Source organism: Pinus tabuliformis, chromosome 6, assembly GCF_031772625.1.
Source record: "Pinus tabuliformis cultivar Carrire ecotype Pingquan chromosome 6, CPIR1, whole genome shotgun sequence".
Classification (NCBI taxonomy): Eukaryota; Viridiplantae; Streptophyta; class Pinopsida; order Pinales; family Pinaceae; genus Pinus; species Pinus tabuliformis.
The window spans coordinates 1,014,687,006-1,014,710,429 of NC_142292.1; the positions used below are offsets into that span (position 1 = coordinate 1,014,687,006).

The window sequence follows — 23,424 nt, forward strand, 5'->3', positions numbered from 1 at the left end:
TCTTTATAAAAACAAATTAATCTTATATTCATCGTGCAGTAAAACAATTATGTAATGTTCGTTTTATCATAGTTCTCTATATCGTCATAACATAATTTACATGTTAAAATTTTTTATAAAAACAAATTAGTCTCACATTAATCATGCGATAAAACAATTTCATAATTTCCGCTATAAAATAAATTTCATTATCACTGTTCCTCACATCACTTCAAAGTTTTTCGAGGTTTGTTAAAAGATTTGGAGCGAATTTGTGGAGAAATCACATTGCTATCAACAATATATTCAACGGAAGATTATCGCATTTGAAATGTTAGTTTCTCTTTCACTGTGTGCAAGTTTTAAAATTCAATAAGTTTAATAAAATTTAATTTTTTTTTAGAAATTAAAAATTTAGATGAAACAGATTTACTCAATACGTCTGCAGTGGGCCCGATCATGCTCCCTGGCGACTCAACAGGTCCGTGGGTGATGGGGGCTAGTCGCCTGGTCCCCCGCCCCATCTCGGCGGGCCGTTGGAATCAAATCGCCACGTCGGTGGCCCATTGGAATCGACCCGCCACCCTGGCGACCCAACCGCCAGCCGAGGTGGCAGGCCGTTCGAGTGGGGCAGGGCGCTGGGCACCAGCCCCCTTTCCCCCCGCCATCCTAGTCGGCCGCCTGTTGGGCCGCCAGGGTGAGGCAAAAAATTAATGTTATTCAATTTCTTTTATATGCAATGCAAGAAATTGGGTTGAAAAAAATGGATTTTAGTGAAACACGTATGGCAAAAAAGGCAAAGGAACCTCAACCACCATTACATGGAATGATCAGAAAGGCATACACTGGGAGATTCGCAGACATCATAGATCCATTAGAAAATGAAAACGAACAAAATGGAGTAGAAAATATTGTGGGAAAAAACAATGATGAAACTCATGAAAGGTTTGGATTACATGATATTATTGATATTTTTTGTAGCTATTAATTATTTATACTTGTAATGTTTTTTACTTTGACATTTTATGAGAAAAATAAGCATTCAATTAATGTTTTTATGTGTTCAATATTTGTATTATGTGATTTTCGCTTTAATTTTTATGTAAATCATTATTTTTTTGAAAAAAATTGTGGTTATTGTTATTTTTTAATATGAAATCAATTAAAAAAAAAAACAACAACAATTATTTAACCATTTTTTGTTAAATTTTTTCTATAAAAATTGTGATTTTGACAAAAAAATTATCAAAATGTGTAATTTTTTAGTTATGTTTATGTTAAAAATAGTTACTTTTATGTCAATTGTTAAACATTATTGTTTTTTAGAGATAATTATTTTATGTACATTGAAAAATTAATTAACGATATATAAACATGTAGAATATCGAAACTTCAAAATATCGACGTTCTTCTTTAACTATGCAAACAAATAAAAACCTAACTACAAAAAAAAAAAAAAAAACCAAAAAAAATTGAAGAAGATCATTTCAAAAATTATTAAATTTAGAAAATAATTATTTACATTAATAAATTAGAAAATTTAAAGTCAAAAAATAGGGTTTTTAAAAAAAAACTCTTGATAAAAAATCAACATTTTTTAAAATCTACATGCAAAAAAACTAATGTACATAAAAAAAAATTAAAGTATCAGAAACTATGCTAAAAAAATGTGTATTCTGTATCACCACTTTTCAAAATCAGGTCACTTTTTTGTTACCTCTACGAAAAAGGTAATCGTATCAATGCCCATTTCACAGTTTACATTGTTGATAATTACACACTTATTTAAAAGATGTATGTGACTTTGAAAAATGGATAAGGTTGTTTTGGCTTATCTCATTTGAAATGTTTTTTTGAAAATATGATTTTCAAATATATAAAGTTTTTTAATATGGAAGAAATCACTATGAAAAAATCAAAAGGACAAGGTTGTTTTGGTTTACTTCATTTCAAATGTTTTTTGAAAACATAATTTTCAAATATATAAAGTTTTTTAATATGCAGGTAATCACTTCAAAAAATCAGAAAGTCCACTCTTAGGACACAAATTAGATAATTGCACAATTATTTACAAGGTAGTTGTCACTTTATGGAATGTCAATGAACATATCAGTATTATTTAAAACATGTTATTTCAGCTTTTTGGATATTTATATAGTAAAAACAAAAATGACAAAATTTTAAGTTAATTCCATTAAAAAAAAAAAAATTAGTTGAAAATCATATCAAAGTGAGTGAAGCATTTCTTTTAATAAGTTTATGACAAGTAATACCAACCAAAAATAAGGTATATACATATATTAAGCTTGATTTCATAAGCTTCACAAATACAATCGTATATCTTTCTTTACTTAGCTTCATAAATACAATCAGAGAACTTTCTTTATTTCAAAACAAGTTCTATGCACTATGCAAATCTTTCAAATAAATCAATCATGACTCTATAAAATATAACAGTGAAGCCACTAAAATAGAAAATGTTTTCTGAACCAAGATGCAAAGTTTACAAAGCAAATGAAACCACCAAAATACAAAAGTATTATTTGAACCAAGATTCCATACAATTGGATAACAATGTACAAATATCCACTTCAAATAAAAACAATCTAGTCTATATATGACAAAAACAAGAAGTATTTCCCTAATAATTTACCTTTACCTGTTATTTATACTATCATTTTTCACAATTATTTTGACAATTTCAAACATTTTAGTACATTTTAATTTTTTTTTAAATTAATAAAACAAAAATGTTTCTACAACTCTACATTTGATTAAAGACTATATAATATATATACAAGGATGACAAATTCAAAGATACTTAGCAGAAACCTTACATGAAATATTTAGCTTAGACTGAAAATAGCAAGGTCTTTAACTAAATCTCACTTTAAACACCTGTATTTTGTACATAAAGAGTCATTCACTAGTCTATAATTGAATTGAATGATATTCAATTATAAAGAGCATGCACTTCTGGACACTAAATATGTATTTCTCTAGTAACTTATAAAAGATGCATTTCCATAGTGACTTACCTTTACCTATTATTTATATTATCATTTTTCACAAGATTTAGACATTTTAGTACATTTTAATTTTATTTTTTTTTATTTACCAAGTAAAAATGTTTCTACAATTTTATATTTGATTAAGAACTCTATAATATGTATAGAGTGATTACAAATTCAAAGCTATTTAGCAAAATCTTACATGAAATATTAAGTTTAAACTGAATAACAAGGTCTTTAACTAAATCTCACCCTAAACACCTGTGTTTCTATGACTGTACATAAAAAGTCATCCATTAGCTAATTGAATGATAAAGAGCATGCACTTGTGTTTCTATGACTGTACATAAAGAGTCATCCATTAGTCTATAATTGAATGATAAAGAGCATGCACTTGTGGACACTGAACACTGAATATAGATAGAGACCTAACCTATAGGTGGTGATATTGATTTTACATTTCACATCTCTGTTAAGGAAGAAATTTGGAAAATGATCCGATTAACCAAAACGGTAGCACACAGTGATTTCATGTCAAGTACAAAGTCATCTTTAAGTCCAACGTCTCACAGGGTCAAAATCAAGATCAGTTGATGATATCGAAAGTCGTCTCTAATTTCCCAAGTTAACTGTATCATTTTGTTTTCTCCCAGTATAATAGTTTGGAGCAGTCTAAATATCTGATCATTTTTAATTTTTCCAGCAACTACTATTGAAATCCAACTACACAATTGTAAATGAAAATGCAAATTTCCATTATTCAAATTGCAATTTTTGAATGAATAGATAGATTCAACATCCCAGAAAACCTTTGCTGCATCTAGATTATGCAATTTAAAAACTAATATCTGCAATTTCAACAAATTTTATAAATTTTAGTGAGACTCTAGGCAAAACTAGTCAAAAAAGTGAAAAAGGCAGCATGTTTAAACTACACTCAATAGCTTTTATTGTTTTATTTGAAAAATGGTTTATACGAGTACAAAATTGGCTACAAGTACTTGGAAAAAGTTTCTGACCAACCATTATAAAAGGTCTCAACCAATTCCACCACCTCTACAAAGTTCTTTACATTGTATAGCTAGATAGAATTTTTGCATGCATGGCAATGTATCCTCAAAAGAGATGCCATGCCACATACAACTTGCCGCTTATCACATCATGCTGAATCTCTCCATTTCCAAATGTGTACATGAACCTGATCAAAGATCTATTGCAAACGTTATGTTGTTTGTATGCTAACTCTCCCATTAACTTTTATAGCAGAGGCAATTTCAAAATATCCAGAGTGGTGGTAGTGAAAATTTATTTCTTTATTTTGATATGCATAAATACCTCACACTTGGTACTGTAGATATGTTAATATCTTAGGTGTTAATTGAGTCTCACAAACATTTAAGAGGAACCTATAACTGACTGTAGTAAAAGTCCATGTTATGAAAAATATGAATCTCTCGTCTGTAACCAAGGCCAGTTAATGATTATTTAAATGAAAATCTATATTTTTAATGAAAATAATAACTAGTATTTAGTTATTTCACAATGTTTCAATCAACCAGATAAAAGATAGCTGGTCATATTCAATACCTTTTTCCTTCGACACATCTGTTTGAAATAAAGTTTTCAAGCTGTAAGAACCTTAAGATGAGTATTATCACTATCTGTTAATTTAGTAATTGCCTCCGTGTGTGCATATAGCGTTAACCTGCATACAGCTGATTGGTTATAGAAAGAAATAACCTAACCCTCAGTAACAGAATATCCTGGGTGCTACATTGGTCTCACAATACATTAAACCCAAATAAAACTACAGATCTTCATTTCCTTCAAATATTACCATATCAGTCATCATTTGTTTGCTGAGAAGCACATTCTCAGCACATTAAGAATGATAAAAACTCAAAACCCACGCCAATAAGAAACAAGGAAAGCTGGAATATCGTAAGAACGTGTTAAATACTTACGCATCGAAGCCTAAGTGCATAAAATACAAGAAAAAGAATACTTCTGATTAGATGTTGGAAAGGGAGGTGACTCTTCTTTTGCTCAGTTAGAAGGTAAATACATCTCAGCAAAACGAATGGAAGTGAATAGTCATTCCTAAAAACGGACAAAATAGAAATTTTATAGCTTGCCTATCACCTTCTTTCAGGCACAATAAACAGAATTCAGGTTTTAAGTCGCCAGAAGGGCTTCTATTTTCGCGATCTGATCCTCTTCAGTCTTTGGTGTTGGACTCCTATTGGCTTGGTCAAATAGATCATGCTTCCATTTGTCAGCACTAAAAGTACGAGACCGTAATTGATTTCTTTCAGTTCCATCAAATTGCCTGCCCGGTCTGTCTCTACCTCTTAAACTGCTGTTAAACCTTCCCCTGTACTGGAAGCGATCATTATGTGGATCTCTTTCCAGCCAGCGACCTCTCTCAACATCTTCATTTCGCTGAACATTATCCCTACCCCTCCATCCTCCTCCAGAACCTCCCTCAGACCGCATTTCAATTTCATGCTGCCGTTCAATGACATCCCCTCTACCCTCTCTTTTTATGCTATCACCAACCTTGTTATAGTCATCACGTCTCTCATTCGCTACAGCAGTTTTGCTTCCAGAATCTCCATCTTGTGAAACAACCTTTGTTTCTCGAAATGCAGGTCTTCGTCTTTCCTGTGGCTCATTAGCTTCTAACTCGAAGAAGCCATCATGACGCCAAACTTTATCTGATCCTTCCTCTTTGGCCAACACCTGTGCCCTGTTCTCTCTCCCTCGGACATCAGGATATTCAGCTCTGTCTCCAAACCGATCAGTACTACGACCCTTAGAAGAATCACTCCAACCTACATGGTCTGTGAAAGAGGATAGAATCCGATAGATTAAGTAATGTTTCATAGTAAAAGCAGTAGAAAACATTTGGAACCTGGAGACAGCTAGATCTTCCCCTCCCTACAAAAAGGGGAGAGTATTATAACCAAATATGCATTCAATACATACAACATTTCCAGAAGATTCAGTCGTCATTAATAAAAAAGGCATGTAACATACCAGGGTATGGTCTCCGCCTTGCATTCCGACTGCTCGATACTGCATTCCTTTCATCATGCTGTTTCAAAAGGGATATAGAATAGTCAGAATAATTGCACTCATGAAGCGACTTGAAAGGGGATATTGGAGGGAATCTGCAGTGGATATCACAGTATGAAAGTACACACAAACCAAACCAACTTTGCATACTGACAATGAGCCAAAAAAACAAAAGTGCACCTAAACCCAAATATTCTTTGGAAAAACCATATATCAGCCACGATTCCATAGACGTACATCAGATTTGTAGATAGAGACATGAAAACACCAATAATATCGATTGATGCAGTGTTTAAGGAAATGCCAAACTGGGATCCTATGTAAAATTAGGTAATTAGGGCATATTCGATATAGTCAGTTTAAAAGCAGACTACCAAGGTGGAAAAGGAAAACCTCTAGTATACACAATATCTGAAACTAAACAAATTGTCATTTGCATCCAGGTGGAAAGCCTAACATGCCAAACTATTGGTGAAAAAATTGCAAAATAAAAAATTGTGCCAATATAATACGTCAAATTAAACAGTAAAGGAGAGGGAAGGAGAACATGCAGATAGAACACAGAAAAAGAACAGCAGCAGAAGACAAAGGGAAAGAAACAACATGGACTGTAGAATACATCATCAAGGGAAAAAATAATGCAATTGTTCGGAAAAAATAATGCAGGTGGCAATTGTTCGGAAAGGCATCTTTAGCACATGACTACAGAAATAAACCCAAAGCATACAGACATGTATACTAGGATAAACAAAAGACTGACCTGTATGCAGGATTCATCCCATCTTTTCACAAATCCTTGTAACTCAATCCATTAAAATTAATTTTGGAAGGCCTAAGAAGCAAGCTTTTACAGTCAACCATTTGTATGCATTCTATTCAATCATGCTCTGCTCTTTACACTTCAGAGATGGGGAGAGCCGTTTAAATCTATGCAAAATGTGTAAAAAAAAAAAAAAAATTATTTCAGTCTCTTTGAAAGTGAATCATATCTGTGGTTCGTCGTTGAAAAAAAGATACGTCAAGATGAACCATATCGTTAAACAATAACCATGGATAGTTATTGTTGAACGTTGTAATCTTTATTTACTCTAGGGTATTGATATAAAGTGATATCGTAATGTTACACAGTTAAGATATAAAGTTAAGTTCTATGCTAGATATAATGCAGCATTAAGACATCGCATTTTAAAACATTGTTTTAATAAGGAGATTAGGTGCCTGTCTAATAACAAAGAATAATTAAACTTGCTAGATATATATACAACACCTTTGTATGTCATTTTTGCATTGAAAGTATAGAGGTACATCTACAGCCCAGGTATGTCAATTTAAAATATAATAAAATAATAACAAATGATAATAAAATGAGTTCTCTATGTACATGAAAGAGAGGGATTTGATATGTACACAGTATAAAAACTGTTATATAGAAATAAAATGAGATATGTGAGATTTACAAAAATAGAAATATCTTCAATATGATATTCACATATAAATTTTATTGCCTCTCTCTTGATATGAGCTTAGATCCAATTCTAAATGATAAAAAAACTGACAGCTCAATAGATTTGATCCCTCTTCAATATGATATTCACATATAAATTTTATTGCCTCTCTCTTGATATGAGCTTAGATCCAATCCTAAATGATAAAAAAACTGACAGCTCAATAGATTTGATCCCTCTGTGTTTGATAGATCCAAAGCCAAGATAAATCTATGCTATGTCTCTCATAAATTCGAACCTATATATTCAGATTTTGTTTGACATGATGTCAAAGCCGCCCCAATAAAAAAATCTTTGGGTCATATATCAAAGAAGCAACTATTTCCAGTCAACAGTTTGTACGCATTCTATGCAATTGTGCTTAATTCTTTACTTTTCATAGATTGATTTGAAATTGCTATGGATATTCCAATAGAACAGTTCATCACAACAGATTTACAATGTTCTGAAATCTTTTATTATGCAGATTATTTCCTTAGATCTCAAATTTATTATTACTAGTTTAGTGCTCAAATTTATGGAAAATGACTAAAATCCGAAATGAAATAATGTGATATTCCCACTTAGCAAAAATGCTAAGTGAGAATATAATTTTTGCCTTTTTGACAATTTTGGTTTCCAACTTAGAAATGGGTTGGAGAACTCCCCACTTCCAAATTTTGTTTAAGGAAAGCACACGCACAAGGGAAAGAAAGGCAAATCGTGCCCCTAGTGGAATGTGGGGAGCCAACCAAGGGAAAAATACACACCACTAAGCAACTCGAGCTTCTTGTGAAAGAAAGGCATTCTAGGATGGGTCACACATGAGGAAGAGGCAGCCAAAGATAAATAGAGAAGGCTCACATCAGTTTGCACTTTTTGACATTTTGACAATTACTCTCACCTACCACGATTGTGTTGTTGAGCCAAGTCTACACCCAAGATTCTCAAGAGTTTCTCACCCCTTGCTTCGGTGGACTTTGTGTGCCAGCTCAAGGACGGAAGCCAATATCCTTTGTGAGTCAGTTCAACATTATCACAGGAATTTCGTGGGGCCTTTCTGTTGCTTCCTGGACGTAGTAGAGGGGTACAAATTATCTTGGAGGGGCCAGCAAAGAGCAACAAACTTGTTGAGGATTCCAGGGGAGCATTGCATCATATATTGCTGGAGATTTTGGGTAAAGGATCAGCTAGATTTTGAGGAGCCCTTTCTGTAGCAGCGAGACCCTTTTTGAGACGGTGTGGGCCTGTGCAGGAGGTGTTTCTTGGTGCACGTGGGAGCTAGGGAGGTGGGCATTTGGAACTGATTAGAGCTGGGAATTTAAGATATTTGGAAGAGAGGATCACCAACATTTTGCATCATTTTGAATGGATAGAGCAGTGAGTTTTCCAGGAGGGCCGAAATACCCTCCCAGTTGAGGAGCACGTGGAAAATGGGGTAAGTTTCGGGGTTCGGAACTAGGCCAAACCTTTTCTGAGTTTTGGTGAGTTATTGAGAGTTCAGGGTGAATTTCCCGGAATTTTCTGAGCACCAGAAGTGGGTCATACAGCAGATCCTTTGCAACAGACAGTGCAATTTTTCCAGGGCAGCGCAGGGCATAGTTGAAGCAGCACATTCCAGCATCTGGTCATTAAACTTTTCCACCTGGGCTTGTCTAGCTTGCCTTTTTGGCAAGCCCAAGTGCACTCACACCATACCCCCATTGTACTACTATTCTATTTTAATAAAATGGCTCAGCTGAGTGCTATTTTTGGATAAATTTTCGGTGTTTACTCGTGTTTGAAATTTTGTGTGCGCATGTTCATTTTTTCTTTGTTTATCACTGTATTTCCTAAGTAGGAATATTACAAATAAAAAGTGAATGAACACACCATCCACACAAATGAACACGAGATGTGACCTAGTGAAAAGTTGAGGCCTATGCTCTGCTCAGCTTCTTCTGTGCTAAAAAGTATTGTACAAAGAAAGGGGCACTCACAATGGCATTGCCTTTCACACTATGGCCCTGAATGGCTGGCTGCCACAAATCTTCTACATTCTCTGTTTGTTTTAATATCCCACTCCTTGATACTCTGCTCAACTATGGAACAAGTACAATACTAAAAGAATGGAACCCCTTCTCTTCCATGTGGCCCAATATTTAACATAGCTTGATAGCAGTCTAGGGTTTGGATTAAAGATTTTGAATACCACAACCCTCAATTAATGTTGGAGATAGGACCCTCTAGAATCTTATTGAAAGTCCAAACATGACTAAACCTACTTGTGTGAGTAATGGGGCTGCCATGGCATCCACTCAGTACCATGGTGGTCAACAAGCTAGGGCAACTTGCAAGAGGCATAACTTCCACATACAAGCTCTAATTGAGATGACTTTCAGATAATTGGAAAGCTCATGATGTAAGAGGCATAACTTCCACATACAAGCTCTAAGTGAGATGACTTTTAGATAATTGGAAAGCTCTGGATGTGTAGAACAGCATAGAGGCACTTGGACCCCAAAAAATGTCATTTGATACCTGAAACTGGCTATGGAGGGTTTTGGATCCCAAATCTCCAAACTGAAATCTATCACTAAAATGGACCCAACAACCTAATTACTATATTTTTTCCACCCAAAAAGTACCAAGATAGATGAGAAAGTGTAGTACAGCTTGAGCAGGCCTATGGTTAAGAACATGTGTCACCTCCTAAGAGATGATAAGTTCAAATCCAAAGGGTTTAGCGACTTAGAGTATGAACACCTCCATAGACTGAACCAGTAACTCGATGGAGTAATCTAGGCAAGGCCTAGGATCAAACCTTCCAACTGCCACTGTAACACCAAAAGTATATCCAACAGCCTGCAAGTCAAATGTACCAATCGCTTAGCAAGAACTGAGATGTCTATAGTGGAGACCTTTGTAGACTTTAACAATCAAATTGTTGCAGGGAGGGGGGTCCCTTGTCCTACAAACAAGGGGGTCTCATACACCAATTTGGTGTATGGCTTGGACGTGACCTTAAAATTAGATGATTACTATTATTATTATAATGATCCATCCTAGATCATAGATGGGGAGAAACATTTCAATCTATGCAAAATGTGGGAAACATAAAAAAGCAGATCAATTAAATGTATTTGCAAGTGAATCACTGTAATGTTCCCAAGAACTTAATTGCCCAAGAGACGAAGTAGCCTATCGGTCCCCATAGGCTATAGTCCATGATAAAGGGGAAAACCCCAAAATACCCAATGTTTGGGCAGCAAAGGGAAAGTTTTGAGGCAGCTGGGCAAAGATACCCAAAGTTGGGGTTTTGAGAAATGTTGCATTAATCGTTATCGGGATATTATCGGCGCGGGGAAAACATCGGGAAAAATCGTAAAAATCGGGAAAAATTTGTAAAAATTGGGAAAAATTTGATAAAAATCGGTAAAAAATCGTAACGTACAAAAATATTCATTTTTTTCAATTTTTTTAATATCTAAAGCATCTACAACATAAAATAAATACATTGACACATAAATATGATAAAAGAGTTAATATATAAGATGTTTAATATCATTTCCAGTGCTACATCACACATAACAGTGAATCATGTCCTGAATAGTAAGTCCTGACTCATGACTCCCAACTCAGCCTCAAAATATCAACAAAAAATATAATAATGTATCACATGAGTCATATCATGAGTCATAATGTCATATCGTGATCTTTTGTTATATAAATACGCTGTTGGAAAGGGCCACGATTTTTTGCCATCGAATCTCCAAAAAATCCCCCAAAAAAAAAAAAATTTGTTATATTTATTGGACAATAATATCGCCGATTTTAAAAAACCGCAATTTTACGATAAAATCACAATTAGTACAACACTGGTTTTAAGTGAACCACACTCAATCAATTATGGAGAGAAAATCCCTTCAAAGAAATCTATAAATATTAAATACAAGAGGTTTGAATTCATTTGGAGCATCATGGAATCATCATCTCTGTTTTTTTTTTTCAACCTGAGGCTCTGAGGGTTTTAAGACCCGTTCTTTCCTATCAATTTCGGTGGTGAAAGATTCCACCCTAGTTGATAAACCTATTTTCTCTTTTATTTCCTATTTTCTATTTGTTCTGGCACAGGAAAAATTCATCAACCAAGTATGGCAAAGGAATCTCAAGGGAAACTGAAGGTTGAACAATTTCCGAAAAAGATAATCGCTGGACAGAACAATGGTGGCCTATTCTCTGTGAAAACTTGTCTGAAACTGACCGAAATTTTCAAGTTTTAAAAGAACAAGAATCCTGAGCAAAACGAGCTGGCCTGTGGATCAATCATGTTGCTGGGCCGTGACATTTATGATTTCTTAAGGCCAAAATTGTGCAAGACCAGACCCTTCTTAGAAGGCTGAAACCCTCCTGTAGAAGTCGAGCACACTTAAAATCTGAAGTGTATATCTGTGGCAAGGTCTGAGTCATTAAAGCTATGATCTGAATTCATTCTGGACAGAGCGAGACTCTTGGCGTTGATAGCTAACCAAGTATACAGAAGCATACAATTATTCGCTACTCCTGTGTTCCGAAGTCCGGTAACTAAGTACGAGTTCTGTTTCAAAAAGTGTGAGTACTGTAACAAGAAGTGCGAGCCAGTAATGAGATAGAAGAGTCGCCTGTGGAAGTGCGAGCCAGTAATGAGACAGAAAAATCTCCTGTGGAAGTGCGAGGGTCCTGATTTGAACAGATCCGAACTGTGGCAGTGAATAGGACAGAAAAAAAGAGGCACGGTCCTGAGGCAAGCTAGGGTATTTGAATTTTGTAGTATCAATCTGATTTAAATCGGATCTCTCCGGTATTGTTGAATTCATTAAGATTTGTTTGGACTACATTTACTGTACTGAACTGTTGGATTATGCTATTGGTTTTATTAAAAGTCAGTATTGTTCATTGAGAATCATATTATTTGTGTTGAATTCAAAGGAGAATATCTGAAACCCTAGTTACTAAAGGAAAACCTAGGGCAACAATTGACCTAGAATACTACAATCACATCTCGGGTTCATGGTCGAAAGCAAGATAAAATAAGTTTCCAACCTGAACCTTAGATGGTTATACATGAGAAGACTGGCTTTTCGTAATGCAATGTCATATAGTCCACAAGAGACCGTGTTCTTGCAAAGCATGGATGAAGCAGCAACAACAAAACATCTGAATATATTATCGATGTTCCTGAAGATGATCAAGAGAATTGATGTCAGGTCCTCTAGCATCGCAGAGAGTTGTTAAGGATAAAATACATTATGTAATGTTTGCATTTGAAGAAGACGGGCAGCTTCCAATATCCCAAAATTGTTTTGGCAAGAAGAGTCACATAAATAAATCACAAATTGGAGTACAAACATTTAAAAGATCTATGATTAACATTTTATGAAGAAGCAACCATTGATAAGGTGTGTGAAGCTTCTGTGGCTATATGAGTATGAAACATGAAAAGAGATAACAAACAGAACAAACAAACAAACAAAACATTCAATGGATACTAAGATAATGATTATGTTTGGGAATTGTGAGCCAAAAGAGGAAGTAGTTGCACACCACGACATATAGAGCAACATGCCATCTACACTCTCATTCATTAAAAATGATTAATACAGAATGTTGTCGTCAAAAAATCACGTGCATGGTTTACTTAACAGACTATACCATAAAGGCTTTTAGAGGTAGTGAAGCTACCTGATCAAATTATTATATATAGTGAAACGGATTTTACCATTGCCATGCAAATATCATTGATAGAAGATCACAAATGTTATCTTGGAAATTCATGGAAGTTTACTGTTCACATCTTAGTCAAGCTAGCAGTTCTGGTTGTGTCTATTTGCACATGAAGAGATACGGCATTAGATTGCTCCTTGAAGGGCCATCGAAAGATTTTATCATGGCCAAACCACTACAGCTGATAGAATGTGTCAGGGCATTGTCTTGGTGGGCATCCTTTCAAGACTATCTGCAAATTTTGTACGAGTCTGCTATTCAAGCTTGCATGAGAAATGGAGTATGTATTGAGTTCATTCCCTCAGAGATTACCAAAGAAGGGTACACAAATAAATTACTTCCTTGTTTTCAATATTGTTCGCATTTACTTAATGAAATATGTTTAGATGGAGGAATCAAAGCCTCAAAAATGTTCTGAATGCAGTATAAATTGTCATATTGTTGAACATTAGGAGGATGAAGATGATCTATGTAAGTGGTTATATCATTGTATTGTTAAAGTTGCCCTGATGTTTAAACTTTGTATTTTCAAGCTTCTGTAATCAACAATCATCCCATGTACATGAATGAATATATATATATATATATATGATATATATACTCACATTAGCATGTAGGGGTTTTGGTATGTGTTGGACATTTGGAAATTATGAGAAATTTTAAAGACGTATATTTTCTATAGAAAATATCCATGTTTTGGAAATGTTTGTTTTCTTTTAATCAACGGATTTTTATGAATATATTCATCTAGAAGTTATTTTCATATTTTCTACTATTGTTTATATCAGGTAAGAGAGGACCCTGTACATTGAAGCTTATACAATCTGCCATTCATTGTACTGAGAGAATGCTAACCAGCGTTGCTCGGCCATATTTCCAAGGCCCAACACCAATTGCTTGTAAATGCAAAATCTTAACCTTCCAATTTTTTATCAACAGTGCAACTCAAACATGCATAAAAAATCTTTCCAGTGATTGAATTAGACAATGCACCATAAATGTCATGTGAAAAGCTTAAAAATGTCATGTTATGGACAATGTATAACTAAAAATGGCTTAAAGAGAAGTCAAAAATATCTAGCTAAGGAATTTTTGCATATTTCTGCACCCCATAATAGATCTATATAATTCTTCTTACGAACAAAGCACAACAACATGCATACAATCATCCTGACCTCAGCTCATTGACAAGTTGCACAATTCGTCTATCAAGAAATATTCACGTGATGATAACAAAATTAAATTTGAAACCTCGGCAAATTGTACAGCTCAAATATACAACAATATGATTAAAATAATACCTAGCTACATCAGAGTGAAAGAGGAATAGATTGGAATCAAGTTAATAGCATGGAAGAAATGCAAAGATTCAAAGGACTTCAATAAGACATGACCTGGAAATAGGATCCTGCATTGGGCACATTTGTCGGTTTTGATGAATTATAAGATTTTGGGTCAGAACCCTTTCTTAGAGCCTCGTGTTCAGAGTTTGAAACTGTTTCATGTAGTGGAACCTCAAGTGGCAATGGATCTTGCAGCCGCCTACGACGCTTTTGATCCTGAACTGTAACATCAGGAATTGCACTTGTGTTGCCATGGGATGCTCTTTCTGTTGCTGGCCTCCCATATCTCTTACTTCTCCCTGGGCTGTAACAGAAATGATAAGAATTAATATAGAACAGTTTAAATATGTTTCTCCATGGGCAATAATTATATCAACTAAAAAAACAGTTTAACAGCCAAACATTTCACAAACCCTTTTCAAGGCCATTGAGAGGTCACAGATTCTTGTTATTCAAGATAATAAAGCCAATGCATATGACCATTTACAGAGTTCTCTTACCCATGGAAAGTCTCCTCTGCTCCAAAGGCAGAAGACACTACTTGGAGACTTCAAACAAGACATGTGATCAAAACAAAATAATCTAACTATTCGGGATGAGACAAGAAAAGTGTCTCTAGAAGAAGATATTCTTTTATTGCTAAGGAATGGGAAACAACATAGGTGTTTCAGAAGAAGGCGGCAAAACAAGTGTCGCAATCTTATCCTGATCGATGGAAGATGGAATGTTGAATGGGTAAGCAATATAGCTTTTACTAGCTCTGGCATGCAAAGCATTACATCTCATGAGTTCATTACAACCAATAAGGATGGCAAACACCTATGGCAGCTAGGTATTCGATATTAATTTTTGGTCTGCCTCCAATGCCCAGTGGACCACATATGATCAGATATTAGAGTCAACATCTCTCTTTTACTGTTCTTTCTGCTGGTAGATGCATTATGTGCTTCTTTATAGATATGTGTGCACATTGTACTCTCAAAGGTATTGATTTATTTTGGTCATTTGTCGACACTAATAAAATTTCATTTTCAACTAGCTCTCAATATTCTTATGAGAAAAGCCCAATATCGATAGGCTGCATCATGACATCTTATAGTAAGAGTGAAGATAAATGCAGACAATGAGCACGTCATTGCATACATGATACTAGAGAGAAATGCAACATTCTATGTCAGCAAAATCAGCTAATCACTTTTCACCACCCACAATGAATGACTCAAATATGCACAGTGTGCCATCATTGGCCACAACTGGAACAGCATTTTTTACTTATTTGTAATGGTCAGCCTCTAACCAAAAAGCTTGATTTTATAAATCTTTGCTCTCCAGCCTTTGATTGGCTCTGCATGGTGACCAAAGACATGGTAAACTGTTGGGATTCAAAATTCACTTTAAAGTTTGCATCTTTGTTGGCCAAAATTGCCTATCTGGTTGACTGGCTTGCAACCACTGTTTACCAGCATGTTATACTCCTAGTCAACAACATCCAATTAAATGGAGGCTTCATGTTTGCTGATTCAACAAGTTTACCTTCCAGCATTCAATTGCCATAAGAGGGTGATTCTTCAAAATTAAATAATTCCTATATCATTCTCTTAAACAAAAATTTGAAGAAATTATAGACTTTTAGACTTGCTGAGAACCAAACAAATAAAAAGCTTGGCAACATGGTTCAGAGAGTAACCCAAAAAGTTTTATTTCTTTTGCCTAAATATGTTTTCAGAGGCTTAGATTGAACACCTTGGCTTTATAACATGCACGACCTTAATTAGTAATCAGTGTCTTCATTTCCCCTGAAACACTGGAATAATAGTTTAAAACTCAAATTGCAGTTGCTGTCCTGTTTTCAGTTTATCAGTGATCGATGTGCAATGCATCTAAATTTCAAACTAAATAGAAGTGGCTATTTGTTTGCCTTGTTTTTATCCTACCAATATGGAAAGCAACAAAGGGGTGACCTTGTTACACACCATTTCTTATAGTTGGGATAACATCTTCAAACTCTGACCAAGGTTATGTCACCATACTCTTCCAAATCTGATTTCTGTTCATTGAGAACAATGAATCAAGTCAACTCCTCCAAAAGCCTGACTCAGCCCCAGGTCATAATTGTGATTTTAACTGTCAGGTATGACTCAAACTTGCAATTTAAGCATGAATCAGATTTACTCAGCGAGTTAAAATCAAGTCAGATTCAGTTATCTGTCTATACAGTAAATAAAAATAAAATAAAATAGAAACCGCAAAAAAAAACTCATTTTGTTTGTTTTTCTAACACAATTTATAATTTTATACTGGACAACCAGCAGACCTGTCAACTGCACAGAATCCATGCCATTTAGTGGTATGTACCTCCAACAAGCTTTTATTGAAAATTTGCATTATATGGCCATTGTAAACTTTTATATTAATGTAGATATATTTTTTCCTGAAATTTAATGTAATTTTAATCCTTTTATTTGTCAAGTCAGCTTTATAGATTTTCCCAAATGCTAATCAAGTCTTATTCTACAGCCTCATACAATCATGCCCGAAGTTGATTCCCACCACCGGCACAGATCACCTCTTGTCTACCCTGTGGAAGAAGTCAACATATAAATATGTAAAGGTCAAGCTCAGGGAATTACCCTTGATGTGGTCTTTGATGGAAAGGTTTACAATACTATAACAAACCGCGGCATCAAATAAAGAGGTAGTGAAATAATCGAGCTCAAGTAGAATATGAAATCTCCTCAATTTAATGAACATCTAAAAATCCAGGTATTAAATAGAGAGATTGTGAAATGTTTGGGCTCAAACATCACGAGATTGCAAATGTTACACAAATGACAGTTCAAGAAATTAGAAAACTACAAAGGAATTTAAATTAGATAGATACCTAAAAAAGTTAAGGGAGTACCACAGCCTAAAAAGACATTGTTGAAGCCTTCACACACCATAGCACTTATGTGTTCCACTACCAAGCAGTTTCAATGTTCCACTTGTGTGCCATCATCCATGCAAGAATAGAAAGTGTAGTTTCCAAGGTGTTTGGCCCTGCTTGTGATGCTATTCCCACCTTAGAAAGATCAAAGAGCAATTTTCCCAGAAAATTGCTAGGTTGTCATATGTAGGATATGATTTATTGCACATAAATAAAGGCACGGTGTCAAGTAAGGAAGTTAAAAGGTTAGGTTTGAAAGTTGAGATGAAAGGTCATTTCCATCTTTAGAAGCAAATGCAGCGTTACAAATACCTCCAATTTCTACTGCTATTCATAATTTTTCTCTAGTTTTTGAGGTTATCAATTTCTCCATTATTTTCAAGGTTTTGACAGGTCCAGGATTATGCTTGCCAATATTTTCTAATAGTTTATGATATTTTCTCCCAGCTTCTTTCTGGACCCTCAGTAATATATTCCCCAAAAAAATAATTGCACCATTTATTATGTACCCCTGGGGCCTGCATTCATAAAAATTGGCAGCTAGAGGTTCCACCTGCAGCTAGGGTTTCTACATTTCTCACATGGAAAAGCAGATCCTTCTGCTACGAAAACTGTTATTGCTAGAGAAGCAGATCATACTTGCAACCTAAACAATTCTAATGGTGTAGGCAATCACAATCAACAGGGAGCCACCATGGCTGCTGAGAAAGGAGGAACCAGCTCCCCTGCACTCGAGAAAGAAGCTTTTAACTTCCAAACCCTGGTCACAGAAGCAATACGTTTGTGGAAAAGGACTCGATTTAATAGAGAGTGTTTTGTCAAGAACTTCGCAGGAATCCCAGAAATTAGAATTACAACCTCTGCCCTCAAGAATGAAAAGTCCTCTTCTTGGAAAGGGCAATGATTGGAAAATTCATTAGGCACTGGCCAAACCATAGTGTATTAGAACTGTGACTAACATAGTATTATTGGGCTCCTCTCATATAAGGAACGATGTCAATCTTCCTTTGTGGGAAGCATTGTATTGCCTTATGTTTTGAAACAAGATCAGGACCTGCTTTTCAAAACCAGACCATATTTTATGGGCCCTCGAGATATGTACTTGAAACATTGGACGTTAGTTTTAACCCCAAGGAGAATCTTCCCAAAGCAATTCTAGTTCAGAGCCACCTTCTCCACTTTCTTCTAATATCATGGGATCACCTGAGTTTCCAATCAAATGGGAACAGTAAATATATGTACAAGAGTTGAGCCAAAAGCAAATCACTATGCATGTGCACTAATACGCATAGAAGTCGATCTGGGAAGGGCTTAAATAAGACAATAAAACTGAATCTAGAAGGATGATATCACCTTCAGGCACTAGATTAAGAGGCAGTGTCCATTTACAAGTGCCATGAGTCGTCTAATGAGGCGGAGGAATTCCCAGGACGGCTAAAAGTGGCCAGAATTTGGGTAAAAAAATTTCAAAAAATCTTGTAGAGGCAGTGTTTGAATTGTGTTTTTGATGTGGAAATGGATTCAGCACCATCAAAAACGTCTAGGACACCTAAAATTTTGAAATTTAACGACTATAACTTGGATTTACAAAAATCCTTGACGGATTTTCTCCAAATATGACCAGAATTTCCATAACTTTCCGGGCAACTCCTTGGCCTCGTTAGACTACGCGCCATGAATATGGTCACTTTGAAAAAGACTGCAAGAAAGGAACACCAACTTCAGTGGTTCAAATTAAGTGTGTCCTAACCGTTCAAACTTCACTGACTTTGATGGGTAGAATGAATGGGAACACATCAATCTACAGTTGATCATAGATCATAATTGAAAATCTGTTTCAAAAACGAATTCTTTCGAGATAAAAATCATGTCCTCTACTCCAAGATGATACCTTTTAGAACATAAAAGACAAGAAAATCTCAACATCACCTCAATAAGGATTATTAAATGCTAATCAAGATCTGTTTTCTCCTATTTTCCTACAAAAACCTAGATTGAAAGAATCTTTGTATCGAAGAATATCGCAGGGGGGTCAATATTTAAATTCTAGGGTATGCTGCATTTGAAGGAGATTCTATAATGTAGCGGCCTGGCAGGTCTACACAAATTGGGACTATAACCAGATATTTGTAGTTTCTCCTGTTCTACAAAAAACCTAAATTCTAGGCTAGGCTGCATTTTGAAGGAGATTCGATGATGTAGCGTCCTAGCAGGTCTCCACAAATTGGGCCCATGGCCGGATATTTTTATTTAACATCTTAATAATGAAATTTAAGGATGACGGATATTAAAGATTGATTTAAAAAATCAATTTACACCCAAGCTTTCCTCTAAACATATTTTATCATATTTTATTTACATATTTGATCATATTTTATTTTTGAAAAAATTAATAATAAAGTTAAGGTTATGTAGTCAATTGGGGTTATTTTGGGTGGTTAGGTGGAATGACTGTTATCTTCTCTACCCAAGTTTAAATCTTCGCTAGTGACATGATGAGCTATAATATCTTGATAATTATTGTTGTAATGGCTTCCTGAATATGAATACCCAAGTTTAAATCTTCATTAGTGACATGATGAGCTATAATACCTTGATAATTATTGTTGTAATGGCTTCCTGGCTTATGAATATTGTTGTATTAGCTTCGAACCTTGTGAGTTCTTAAGTGAGTATACCTGTGGGTTAACCTGATACCAGCAACCTCACTCTACCTCACTCTAGCCTTCAGTATGAAAGGGAGTGGAAATCTTTCCTCAGAGAAAAAAAGGTTAAAGATAATGTAAGTTAAAATTAATAAATGAAATAGTGCCAGGACAATTAAAATTCATGAAACCAAGAAAAGCATGAGGCGGATCCAAGAGTACATCCAATGACGTATCTAACAATACCAGGCAATACCAGGCTAGGATTTGCAAGAAAGAAGATGAGGAGACCATAAAGTAAGTTTTCAAAATTAAGTCCCAGGGACCTAAGAGAAGACTATGATGTCATGTTACACATTGCCCCAGTATAATGTGCAACGGATGACAGATGTCTTTCTAATACTGCTCTCGGCTACAGCACAAGTATAAAAACACCCAAACACAAGTAACATGTGCAACGGATGACAGATGTATTTCTAATACTGCTCCCGGCTACAGCACAAGTATAAAAACAGCCAAACACAAGTAACATGGCTTCCTTCAGACGTTTTACAAGAAATCTGCATTTCAATCATTTAGGAAACTTGATACTTTCCCTCCCATTCAGGAAATTTGATACTTTCCCTCCCATTCAGGAAATTTCGTACCATTTCAATGTATTTCAATCATTTATAATTAATCCATCCCCTCAAAGGCACGCTTCAGTACCTCACATGCCTATGCCTAATTTCTTTTAGTTCTTCAAGCGATTCACCCATTTTCAGGTCATTTTTTGGATCTTAAAATATGGATTTCCATTTTTTTCCGACCAGATGCTTCTGACTAGCACTGCGGCAAGCATTCTGGCTCCCATTATAGAAGCATTACAAAGAATGTAGCCCACTTACAACACTCAAATGAATCCCTTCAGCCCAAATTCCACAGTACGGGTATCTATCCCACCATCGCTCACGAGTTGCAACTGATCCCAACCGCATGAAATCGCCCACTCGCACGACCGCGAAATCCCACAAGCAAAGAAACATGTGTCTGAGGATTTGAACCTCGATGAGAAAATATCACCAATCATCGAACCAAGACCCTCATTGACAATCGCATAATATTTAACATTAGTTTTACTGTTCTTTGTTATTGCATCCCGCGCAGAAAGCCTCGGACTTTCCATGCAATTTGTTTAAAGGTTTCAGATTAGGTTTTAGGATTTGCGGTGTCTTCTACATTTAAGCATTTGGTTAAGGTTTCCACTCCAACAAACTTAATAGGGTTCTGCTTAACCAGCTTCCAGTGAAATTGACATGTGCAGATAAGCGATAAGAGGGCTGTTAAATGTTAGTTTATTAAACAAAAATGAATCGCGTACATAAGATTCCTATATTGCGCTTTCACGCAGGTGTTTTTTTAAATAACATTACTGTTCGCTAAATAAACCCGCCATGATTGAGAGTTAATATATCAAACATTGAATTGCATTTGAAGACTTGCGACATAAATTTGTATCCTTAAATGTACCTTGAATCCCTTTCCTTGGCACTTTCCACCTTTGATTGAAGCCGTTTGCCCTGCATTCTAAACCAAATTTAATATATATAAAAAGAAAGTCGTCAAACAGGTGGAGGAAAAACAGTCCGCTGAAACGTAATCGGAAATTGCAGCTCGACAAACTGTTGTCTCTTTTTTCATTTGTCTACAGTTACAAGGATTAGAGCGTTGTTCTTGAGAACAATTGCGGAGTTCGCGAATTCCGCCTGAGTTCGTTATGCATTCTTAATTTTTAGGGCTTTTAAGATACAGATTGATTCCCACATATATAAATAGCAATACGTCACCATCCATATTACGGATTTTACATGTTGCGATATGGGTTTAGGTTTTTCGTGGTGGATTGTAGGGTATGATATGGCAATTATTTTTATTTGTAATGGTTATCGTTGTCATATTATATTTATTTTTTTATTATATTTATATTTAGTTTTATTTTTTAATAAATAGTAAGGCATATAAAAATAATTATAAAATAAAGAGGGTGTATTAAATAATTTTGTATAATAAAAATAATTATAAATAGAGAGTTATTTAGTTAATGAGATTTAATTTTTTTTGGATTTATCACATTATTAAGATTTGGTCAATGTTTCAAACCCTCTAATGTGGTTAATCCTCAAGACAAATCAACATCTTCTTACTAAAGCTCAAAAACTCAAACTTCTAGTTGGTCGCACATACTCCTTTGTTAAGGACGCTGCTTCATTTGTTAAAGAGTTGAAGAATATAAGGCTAGACGCTAGGGATTTGTTAGTAAGCTTTGATGTTGTTTCCCTTTATACTAAAATCCCTATTCAGGAAGCCATCGTTGTCATAAATTGGACCGTTGATGATGACACATCCAAATTGGCTAGTCTTTGCCTTACCTCTACTTTCTTCAGCTTCTAGGGTGAATTCTATGAACAAACTTATGGGGTAGCAATGGGTTCTCCTCTTTCCCCTATAGTTGCCAACTTATTCATGGAAGATTTTGAGACCAAAGATTTGGCCTTTGCTCGATTCCGCCCCAAATGTTGGAAGATATTTGCTGACGATACTTGTGTCATTTGGCCCCATGGTCATGAAAAATTAGATTCGTTTCTCAACCATCTTAATTCTCAATCTAACTCCATCAAATTCACGATGGAAGTCGAGGTAGATGTGCACCTTCCTTTCCTTGACATTCTCCTCTCTAGAATGAATGATGGTGTTATCACAAAATCAGGTACTGAAGGCTGCCAATCAGCAAGATTCTGTGTAACTATTTCAAACCAGGCTTTAGACTAAGGCTTAGCCTCCTTAGTCAGAGAGGGCTCTCTCACAGACTATGAATATTGACTAATGACAAGGAAAGATGGCTAACTCTTAAAAAACACATGAAAAATAAGCTGGCTGGACAAATATCAAAGTGATTCCCATTGGGCTTATGGAGTCTCACACATCTCAGCAAACAAAAAACACTATTCTTTCATAGAAATCAGGGCACTTTACATCTAATGTTCAAACATAACTTACATAAAACACAGTTTGCCAAGGCATACAGGAAGTCAGAGCATGACACATGAGTTCTGAGTGATTATGCAGTAACAAAACTGTAAAAGAACACTAAAGAGAATAAACCATCATACATTTGAACCACTAGATCTATTGTGAATCCTGAGAAGAAACAACAGTCATTTGCATTACTGAAATCTG

General features: G+C 35.2%; 1 protein-coding gene across 1 annotated transcript; it reads right to left on the reverse strand.

Moving 5' to 3' along the window:
- Nucleotides 1-4,918: 4,918 nt before the first annotated feature.
- LOC149262429 (uncharacterized) lies at nt 4,919-22,019 on the reverse strand. The gene is made up of 4 exons (XM_089424552.1): nt 21,718-22,019; nt 14,689-14,941; nt 6,030-6,087; nt 4,919-5,833 (listed from the first exon to the last, which is right to left on the reverse strand). The coding sequence occupies exons 1-4, from the start codon at nt 21,771-21,773 to the stop codon at nt 5,166-5,168; spliced, it is 1,035 nt and encodes a 344-aa protein (XP_089280678.1). The 5' UTR covers nt 21,774-22,019; the 3' UTR covers nt 4,919-5,165.
- Between the last annotated feature and the right edge of the window lie 1,405 nt (nt 22,020-23,424).

Bases quoted from the DNA above. Each gene is read 5' to 3' on its own strand.
- LOC149262429 (XM_089424552.1), bottom strand. From the start codon at position 21,773: ATGCAGGGCAAACGGCTTCAATCAAAGGTGGAAAGTGCCAAGGAAAGG. The intron at 14,942-21,717 runs GTACATTTAAGG...TTTCTGTTACAG, and splicing joins GCCAAGGAAAGGGATTCAAG to CCCAGGGAGAAGTAAGAGAT. The intron at 5,834-6,029 runs GTATGTTACATG...CCTCTTTCACAG, and splicing joins AAGGCGGAGACCATACCCTG to ACCATGTAGGTTGGAGTGAT.